This window comes from Perca fluviatilis, chromosome 12 (genome assembly GCF_010015445.1).
Source record: "Perca fluviatilis chromosome 12, GENO_Pfluv_1.0, whole genome shotgun sequence".
Taxonomy (NCBI): domain Eukaryota; kingdom Metazoa; phylum Chordata; class Actinopteri; order Perciformes; family Percidae; genus Perca; species Perca fluviatilis.
In genome coordinates this window covers 36,703,765-36,714,741 of record NC_053123.1, presented here as the reverse complement: position 1 = coordinate 36,714,741, position 10,977 = coordinate 36,703,765, and the positions used below count along the sequence as shown (strand labels likewise).

Genomic DNA, 10,977 nt, shown 5'->3' with positions numbered 1-10,977 from the left:
TGTTAAGGTGTGTGTGTGTGTGTGTGTCTATGTGTGTGTCTATGTGTCTGTCTGTGTGTGTGTGTGTGTGTGTGTATGTGTGTGTGTGTGTGTCTATGTGTGTGCGTCTATGTGTCTGTGTGTGTGTGTCTATGTGTGTGCGTCTATGTGTCTGTGTGTGTGTGTCATATGTGTGTGTGTGTATGTGTGTGTGTGTGTGTCTATGTGTGTGCGTCTATGTGTCTGTGTGTGTGTGTCTATGTGTGTGCGTCTTGTGTCTGTGTGTGTGTGTCTATGTGTGTGTGTGTATTGTGTGTGTGTGTGTCTATGTGTGCGTCTATGTGTCTGTGTGTGTGTGTCTATGTGTGTGTGTTTATGTGTCTGTTGTGTGTGTGTGTGTGTGTGTGTGTGTGTGTGTATGTGTGTGTGTGTGTCTATGTGTCTGTGTGTGTGTGTCTGTGTGTGTGTGTATGTGTCTGTGTGTGTGTGTCTATGTGTGTGTGTGTGTGTGTCTGTGTGTGTGTGTCTATGTGTGTGTGTCTATGTGTGTGTGTCTATGTGTCTGTGTGTGTGTGTGTGTGTGTGTGTGTGTCTATGTGTGTGTGTCTGTGTGTGTGTGTGTGTGTGTTCTCAGTGCTGCTGTAATTAATAACGTTCTTGTCGATGTCGTTTCCCTTACAGACGTTATGAGTAAAACCTGCCGAAGAGAAGAACCAGACGAGCGATATAAGAGTCTGATACTGGATGGTGTCCTGGTGCAATTGTCGCCTGTCAGCCGAAAAATGACGGCGAGCGGCGCCGGTCAAGAAGCCAACCGCTGAGGTGGACTCACACCCCTGGCGTTGTCGTGATGTTGGCGTGTCGCTCCCTGCTGCTCACCTGGCTGCTGCTCGGCGCCGGAGCCAGAAGCCAGAGCTGGAGGCCCTGCACAGGTAGGAGGCCCCGGGGGGAGAGACTCAGCATCTGGGTTTTATCAATCAGTAACTTCTTAGTTATGTTGAATATACACAAGGAAATCGTCTAAAATGTTGCAACAAAACCCAACAAAAACATAGTAAAAGAACATTGCTAAAAAACGGCAAAAACATCGCAAAATAAAAACAATAAAAAAGTTGGAAAAGAATGGCAAAACACCTTTAAAAAACGGCAAAAATATTGCAAAAAAATTGCAAAAATGTCGCAAAAAATGGCAAAAAACAGCAACAAAAAACAGCAAAAAAATGGCAAAAACATCGCAAAAACATTGCAAAAAAACGGCAAAAACATCTCAAAAAAATGGCATAACATCGCAAAAAAATGGCAAAAACATCGCAAAAACGTCGCAAAAAAATGGCAAAAACTTTTTTTTAAACGTTGGTTGAAGCTGAGAATACTGCTGAAAAACCCAACAAAAATGTTGAACAAATGCCATAAACATCACAAAAAATACGTTGGAAAAAATGCCAAAAACCCAACAACAACAAGAACGTTGCAATATATTTTTTTAATTTTCTTTGTTGAAGCTGAGAATACTGCTGTACTTGTACTGCATGAAGCTGAGAATACTGCTGTACTTGTACTGCATGAAGCTGAGAATACCGCTGTACTTGTACTGCATGAAGCTGAGAATACTGCTGTACTTGTACTGCATGAAGCTGAGAATACCGCTGTACTTGTACTGCATGAAGCTGAGAATACTGCTGTACTTGTACTGCATGAAGCTGAGAATACTGCTGTACTTGTACTGCATGAAGCTGAGAATACTGCTGTACTTGTACTGCATGAAGCTGAGAATACTGCTGTACTTGTACTGCATGAAGCTGAGAATACTGCTGTACTTTTACCGCATGAAGCTGAGAATACTGCTGTACTTTTACTGCATGAAGCTGAGAATACTGCTGTACTTTTACTGCATGAAGCTGAGAATACTGCTGTACTTTTACTGCATGAAGCTGAGAATACTGCTGTACTTTTACTGCATGAAGCTGAGAATACTGCTGTACTTTTACTACAGTATATATGTTGTTATGGCCAGTTGTTGGGGAGCCCTGAGCTGGAGCTCTGGGTGAGGACAGTTTGAGGAGCTCTGATAGCTGCTGTGTTTCTGTGCTGCTTTGTGCTTCGTTGTTTTCTGTGTTCTTTGAAATGTGAGATCTTTTTCTGAGCATGTCGTCCCCTCCCTCCATTCACCCTCCATTCACCCTCCATCCATCCTCCATCCATCCTCCATTCACCCTCCATCCATCCTCCATTCATCCTCCATTCATCCATTCATCCTGCTGCAGCAACAAAACACACAGGCCGCCTCGTAGCAGCTTAAAGGGGAATTCCAGATTAAAAAACGTACATCGAGCCGTTGCTGTCAGTTAAGAAGACAAAGATTTAAACTCGCGGCGTCTCTTCTTTCATCTCATCGTCACCTTTCACGTTTGGTCTCGGGTTGTCTAACCGGTCTCTGAGGCTTCATCTCCACCGCTTGAGTTTGAGTTTAGAGCCCAAAGTGATCTCGGTGCACCAAGTGTTTTTATCTCCAGTAGAAGAACTAATCTCTGTTTAAACTAACACGCCCCAAAACCTCATATCTCACCATCTTCCTGGTATACTGGACATCAACAGTTACCATGGTAACATCCTGGTATACTGGACCTCAACAGGAGGCAGCGTGGAGACTGCGACACAACCCCGCAGATTACCAACCAAAACGGGTTAGAAGTGTTTCCAGATGTCTCTGGTTTAGGGGCTCGGAAACACCAGAGCAGGGGGAATGAGTGGGGGGAACGACAGAGCAGGGGGAATGAGAGGGGCAGGGACGGACTGGGGATAAAAAACAGCCCTGGACTTTCTCCCAAATAGGCCCATCTTCACCCCTAGCCGTGCGCGACACTAGCCAGGAAGTCCTGATACTATGCCACATTACTGTAGCCTATCAGACGAGGTATTCACAGCAAGTAACATCTCAAAACCAATGATGACAACTGGGGTTGTGTTTATTAGCCATTTGTGGTTGGTACCATCTTTACAACTAAACACTCTCTGTAGAGACAGGTGTTTAGGCTTTTGCTGAGGGTGGTAAACAAAAAATTGTTCCAGGCTGTGACTATCTGACTTGGGCCGTGTGAAATATTGTGATGTAGAGCATCCTGGGACATCCTGGCACTTCCCTGCATTGAATAATCCTATTTAATATTTTGTCAATGTCATATTACACTTTTGATTCATATTAAGGCTGTGAAATGATGAAAATGACTAGGCCCTATCAATGTTGTCTGTGAAGATTTCACAAACAACTACCAGGTCTTTGCCAGTTCCACAATAGTAAACTCAAATATGAAAGACAAGGAAAAACTGCACTCTGATGGAAGACAGACAGAAAGGGCAAGCTAGGATGTTTGGTTAAACTTTTGGTTACATTTGGTGAATTATTTCGCCCCCTTAACTCTGCCGTTTGTCCCTCATCATGACTTTGGTGATAGCCAGACTAGTAGGCCTACTCTTCTTCCTCAGTTTCTTTTTTAAGACCAGCACGCCCAGAATGCACCTGAACACACCTCCCTGTAAGACCAGCACAACCAGAATGCACCTGAACACACCTCCCTGTAAGACCAGCACGCCCAGAATGCACCTGAACACACCTCCCTGTAAGACCAGCACGCCCAGAATGCACCTGAACACACCTCCCTGTAAGACCAGCACGCCCAGAATGCACCTGAACACACCTCCCTGTAAGACCAGCACGCCCAGAATGCACCTGAACACACCTCCCTGTAAGACCAGCACGCCCAGAATGCACCTGAACACACCTCACAGGAAACTGACAACTGTGTCAGGCTTTGTGCTTCTGTGTATTTGTGCGGGTGCAACATAGAGCACTATGATACTGTATATTCACACAAAACTATGCTGCGGCAGCAACCTTTTGTCCCTTATTTCATAGTGACAAAGTTCAAAACCCTAAGGTTACTCCATTCCTTTGTACTATTATCCTTCCTCTCTCTGTAATTCTGTACATCTGTACACTCTGTTATTTATTTTGTATGTCACTTTGTACTTTTCATCTTACGTCACTGGGTTCACGAATTCAGGGCTGTATGTGTCTCAGAAATGATTGCCAACTTCTCACAAATACCTTCAAACACACACACACACACACACACACACACCGCACACACACACACACAAAACACAGCCACATACATTGCTACACACACACACACACACACACACACACACACACACAGACGTACACACACATGTGCACACACACACACACACACACACACAGACATGCATTGTTACTAAGACACACACACGCACACACACACAGACACGCACTGTTACTAAGACACACACGCACACACACACACACACAGACACGCACTGTTACTAAGACACACACACACACACGCACAAACGCACAGATACGCACACACATGCTAAGACTGACACACACACACAGGCACACACATACACAGACACACACACACATGCTAAGACAGACACACACACAGACACACACACACACACACACACACACACACAAACACACACACACAAACACACACACACACACACACACACACAGACACACAAACACACAAACACACACACACACACACACGCACAAACACACCCACAGACAAACACACACCCACACACACACACACACACACACACACACACAGACACACACACACACACACACACACACACACACACACACACACACACACCCACACACACACACACACACACACACACACACACACACACACACACACACACACACACACACTCATTAACATCAAAAAAAGTTTTCAGACTGTCAGTATGAAAGCTGCCCAGTGTTTACTCTGACTGGAAACCATGACATCATCATTACAGGAGCCTGAGCTGTAACTCGACACACCTGTGGTTTTATTTTTAGAGCACGCAAACGTCCCCTGAGGCGATAACGTGGTAAAAATAACCTCTGCAGAGCTGAAGCGTTAATCTGTTGATGATATCTGACCCGACAGCAGATAGAGATTGAAATCGAGCTGACCACACGACAGACAGACAGAAAGACAGACAGACAGACACTTATCAATCACAGGAAAAGGAAAACATCCTGTTAGAAAGAGATCCGATAAAACCAGCTGTTGTGTAACCCAGACGCTGATTTTACTTACAGTAGGTTGCTTTTGTAGTATCTTAACATTCTATTTTATCTGAACTATCTATATAACTTGTATTTAAGATTTTGCATAAAGATCCAAATGAACTTTACCACACTTTCACAGGAAACCTTCACAGGAAACGGTTATCCAGAGGTCTTTGTTGGACATGTGCCAACTATTGGTCAAAATATTGTTCCCACCCCCATCTATGATACAAAATTATAGATATATACGGTCTTCAAACAAAGAAAGACAGAGTTACTATGTTGGAAGAATCTGGGTGCGGTCCTCTCCGAGCTCTTGCAGAGGCTTGTAAATTGATGCTGAATTCTTTGATGTAAATAGACTTTTATAATCAAGAACAGTGTCAGCGGATTCCTCTTCATACAGCATCACAGCATCGCTACTAAAGACACCACACTTTCACACCTGCCTCGTTTGGTTCATTTAAAACGAACCGTGGAGCGTTTGGTCTGATAGTCCGGTTGGTTTGGTCTGATATGGTCTGATAGTCCGGTTGGTTTGGTCTGATATGGTCTGATAGTCCGGTTGGTTTGGTCTGATAGTCCGGTTGGTTTGGTCTGATAGTCCGGTTGGTTTGGTCTGATAGTCCGGTTGGTTTGGTCTGATAGTCCGGTTGGTTTGGGGCAGTGTGAAAGCTCATCTGAACTCTGGTCCACTTAAAAACAGGGTCAGGGTTCTCGTCCCAGTGAACTGGAGTTCACTTCACTTCAGGTGAGAACACGATCTGACCCAAATACAGGAAGAGAACCAAAAACAAGCATTTACTAGCCTGTAGTTCAACCTTTTTGAACCAAGTTACGACACCGAGACAAGACCGAGACTTTGAGGGGCCGAGAACGAGAATTTGAGGGGTCAAGAACGAGACTTTGAGGGGTCAAGAACGAGACTTTGAGGGGTTGAGACCGAGACTTTGAGGGGTCTAGAACGAGACTTTGAGGGGTCGAGAACGAGACTTTGAGGGGTCGAGAACGAGACTTTGAGGGGTTGAGAACGAGACTTTGAGGGGTCAAGAACGAGACTTTGAGGGGTCAAGAACGAGACTTTGAGGGGTCGAGAACGAGACTTTGAGGGGTCGAGAATGAGACTTTGAGGGGTCGAGACAGAGTCAAGAACGAGACTTTGAGGGGTCAAGACCGAGACTTTGAGGGGTCAAGAACGAGACTTTGAGGAGTCAAGAACGAGACTTTGAGGGGTCGAGACAGAGTCAAGAACGAGACTTTGAGGGGTCAAGACCGAGACTTTGAGGGGTCAAGAACGAGACTTTGAGGGGTCAAGACCGAGACTTTGAGGAGTCAAGAACGAGACTTTGAGGGGCCGAGACCGAGACCAGATTTGTGTTAGACAGCCAGAGCTTCTTCTTCCCCTATCTCCCTCATTCACGTTCTTAGGAGTGTGTGTAAAGGGGGGCAAGGAACACATTAAAAATGAAAATATGATTTATTGGTTGCATTGGCAAGTTTTAACACACAGGCATAAATCAGGCAATGCACAGCCAATTTACCGAAACCCCTGCAGTTGTGGTCTTGAAATTCTTGAGTGCTACAACACTGTGTGTGTTTCCTCCTCAGACCTGCTGCCTCTTGACCTGCTGTCCAGAGCCCTGCCGCGCCCAGGACAAGCCCCGCCCCCACAGGTAAGACAGGTGAGAGGAGGGCCAATAGGGAGGAGAAGTCCCGCCCCTTCCTGTGTCCGCCATGGGACGTTGTTTCAGTTAATATGTGTCCAGTAGTGAACGGAGAGACAAATAATGTTTAGATCCTGTTTGAATTGAGCCGTGAGTTACATATATGATGATTGTCAGTTTAAATTAATTTATCAAATGAAGAAAGTCTCAGTTTGTTGCAGTACCGTTTAGTTTAGTGTGAACGCACACACACACACACACACACACACTCACATACACACACATACACAAACACACATACACACACACAGTAATGTTATCTCACCTGATGTGTTTTATCAGCATCTATTTATCAGCTGGGAAGAGAAAGGTGTGAGTAATGTTACATCCTGGTACCAAACACACACACCACACACACACACACACACACACACACACACACACACACACACACACACACACACACACACACACACACACACACACACACACACACACAAACACAGAGACACACACACACACACACACACACGCATACACATACACACACACACACACACACACACAGACAGACACACACACACACATTTTTTACCCCAAACTGAGACTTTCTTCAGTTGATAAATGATCATTTAAACTAATATACATCAGAGGAATAACTCATGGCTCAATTCAAACAGGATCTAAACTTTATTAGTCTCTCCCCCGTTGACTACCGGACATTTTTCCCGAAATAATGTCCCATGGTGGACACAGGAAGAGGAGGGACTTCCTCTCTCTCTAGTTCAACATAAACACATCACACTTTGAATCAGAACAGTGATGGCTGTACGAATGTATGAAGAGATGAATGACTGACCAATCAGGTGCAGATGGTTCAGTCCAAAGGGTCCAGAGGGCTCCGATTGGCCGGTGCCGAGGCGTCAGTGTTGAGTTTCCCCGCCTCCCAAATCTTCAGCAACTGCGACTACTTCCCTGCTGAGTTCTCATTGGTCGTCACCATGAAGATACCGAGACTGAGACAGAAGGTGAACAAGTGCAGATACACACACACACACACACACACACACACACACACACACATACACACAGACAGACATACACACACACACACACAAACACACACAGAGACACACACACACACACACACACACACAGATACACACACACACACACACACACACACACATACAAGAAACAGAGACATACAGATACACACAGACATACAAACATACACACACACACACACACACATGCACACACCCACACACACACACATACACACACACACACACACGCACACACCCACACACATATACACACACACGTTAGCATCATGCAGTGCTGGAATGTAACTAAGTACATGTACTCCAGTACTGTACTTCAGTTCAAATGTTGAGGTACTTGTACTTTACTTGAGTCTTTTCTTTTCATGTCACTTTCTACTTCTACTCCACTACATTCATCTGTTACAGCTATAGTTACTAGTTACTTTAGTTACTCCACTACATTCATCTGTTACAGCTTTAGTTACTAGTTACTTTAGTTACTCCACTACATTCATCTGTTAAAGCTTTAGTTACTAGTTACTTTAGTGTGTTTTGAGTGTGAGAAGATCTCCGTTAGGAATTACGTAATGAAATGGCCTAGGCCTGCAGGTAATGTATGTTACCTAGGCCTGCAGGTAATGCATGTTACCTAGGCCTGCAGGTAATGCATGTTACCTAGGCCTGCAGGTAATGCATGTTACCTAGGCCTGCAGGTAATGCATGTTACCTAGGTCTGCAGGTAATGCATGTTACCTAGGCCTGCAGGTAATACATGTTACCTAGGCCTGCAGGTAATGTATGTTACCTAGGCCTGCAGGTAATACATGTTACCTAGACCTGCAGGTAATGTATGTTACCTAGGCCTGCAGGTAATGCATGTTACCTAGGCCTGCAGGTAATACATGTTACCTAGGCCTGCAGGTAATGCATGTTACCTAGGCCTGTAGGTAATGCATGTTACCTAGGTCTGCAGGTAATGCATGTTACCTAGGCCTGCAGGTAATGCATGTTACCTAGGCCTGCAGGTAATGCATGTTACCTAGGTCTGCAGGTAATGCATGTTACCTAGGCCTGCAGGTAATGCATGTTACCTAGGCCTGTAGGTAATGCATGTTACCTAGGCCTGCAGGTAATGCATATTACCTAGGTCTGCAGGTAATGCATGTATAGTGTAGCCTAAATTTCGAGATCAACCTCTGTGATTTGACCGTGATTAACCAAACGCACACATGCGATATCAACTGTCTAGTTATCCTCCAGACACACTTTACCGCCGGGTGGCGTGCGAGCCTGCTCGCGGTGTGAAGCGCGTGTCCGCGACAGAGTCCGCGACAGAGTCGGCTACAGAGTCGGCTACAGAGTCGGCTACAGAGTCGGCTACAGAGTCGGCTACAGAGTCGGCTACAGAGTCGGCTACAGAGTCGGCTACAGAGTCCGCTACAGAGTCGGCTACAGAGTCGGCTACAGAGTCCGCTACAGAGTCGGCTACAGAGTCGGCTACAGAGTCGGCTACAGAGTCGGCTACAGAGTCCGCTACATTCGGGAGTCTTTCTCTCTGGATTTTGCAGGACAAGATTTTTTGGGGGAGGGGCAGTCACATGATCAGGATGTGACGTGAGTATTTTCGTGGGCTCGGGATGGGATGGGAGCGACAATTGATTCCTGTGTCACCCTCTATACCAAACCACGCTGTGATGGCACTACTGAGGATACTCTCAAGTCAAGTTCGGTTCGGACTAACTGGTCTCTGTTTCCAGAGGAACGAGTTCATCTTCTCCGTGGTGGAGGAGGGATCTGATTCGCTGTTGCTCGGGCTGCGAGTCTCAAAGAACTACCTTCACTTCCTGGTCACGCCCCCCGGTGTCGGTGGGCGGAGCCGGCTGAGCTTTAAGGATGTTGGACTGGACGATAACCGCTGGCACACTGTGGTGCTGGCCATCAGTGGACCGTACGCCACGCTGACCATCGACTGTGGACTGCCTCTGGAGCTGTGAGTCAATGACTATGTTTACATGCACATAATATTCAGGTTTTTTTGCCCTTATTCTTAAACAGATAAAGTGCAAAACAAGATGTTTGGTGGTCGACTTGTTGAAGGGTGTGAACACAGCCTCACTCAGCCAAAAAGCCAAAAACAAGACTTCTGAGAGACCAGTTTATGAACCAACTTCAACCCACAGGGAAGTCAGTGTGAAGCTGGATATCTGACAAATCAGGAAGTCAGACTAACTGGTTCCTGTCTCCCAGTAAACAGGCTTAAGGCTGGTTTATGCTTCTGTGGCGTTCCCTCACAGACCCCTCTGCTTCGCTGCTAACCCCCTCCAAGACCTCTGCTGTAGCTCGAGGTGCACCTCCAAAAATATGCAACTTAGCGTTGAGGCGACCCAGACCCCAAGAACTGTGATTGGTCAACTGGTCCTGTTTGACTCTGATTGGTCAATTGGTCCTGTGTGTTTATAGTCAGTGTTTCAAGGACTCTGATTGGTCAATTGGTCCTGTTTGACTGTGATTGGTCAACTGGTCCTGTTTGTGTCTCCATTCTGTGATTGGTCAACTGGTCCTGTGTGTTGATAGTCAGTGTTTCAAGGACTGTGATTGGTCAGCTGGTCCTGTGTGTCTGTGATTGGTCAACTGGTCTTGTGTGTTGATAGTCAGTGTTTCAAGGACTGTGATTGGTCAACTGGTCCTGTTTGACTGTGATTGGTCAACTGGTCCTGTGTGACTGTGATTGGTCAGCTGGTCCTGTGTGTCTGTGATTGGTCAACTGGTCCTGTGTGTTGATAGTCAGTGTTTCAAGGACTGTGATTGGTCAACTGGTCCTGTGTGACTGTGATTGGTCAATTGGTCCTGTGTGACTGTGATTGGTCAACTGGTACTGTGTGTTCATAGTCGGTGTTTCAAGGACTGTGATTGGTTCAGCTGGTCCTGTGTGTTGATAGTGGTTGTTTCAAGGCCTGTGATTGTTCAGCTGGTCCTGTGTGATTGTGATTGGTCAGCTGGTCCTGTGTGTTTCCAGCAGCCTACTGTGGGGAGTAGCAACATGCTAGTTCACTGACATCAGCTCTACAAATAAACTCAGACATATTCTGGTTACAATGGCGGGGTTATGGTGCATCTGAACAGTTAGACACCCCCTGGCCCTGATTGGTGCATCTGAACAGTTAGC

General features: G+C 45.9%; 1 protein-coding gene across 1 annotated transcript in view; it reads left to right on the top strand.

The window, feature by feature from the left end:
- Positions 1 to 611: 611 nt before the first annotated feature.
- LOC120569488 (thrombospondin-type laminin G domain and EAR repeat-containing protein-like) overlaps positions 612 to 10,977 on the top strand; it is a 40,759-nt gene continuing 30,393 nt past the window's right edge. The window contains exons 1-4 of the mRNA XM_039817347.1: positions 612 to 911; positions 6,707 to 6,771; positions 7,629 to 7,790; positions 9,569 to 9,801. Coding sequence (XP_039673281.1) covers positions 830 to 911; positions 6,707 to 6,771; positions 7,629 to 7,790; positions 9,569 to 9,801 — 542 coding nt within the window. The 5' untranslated portion in view covers positions 612 to 829. The remainder of the gene's footprint in view (positions 912 to 6,706; positions 6,772 to 7,628; positions 7,791 to 9,568; positions 9,802 to 10,977) is intronic.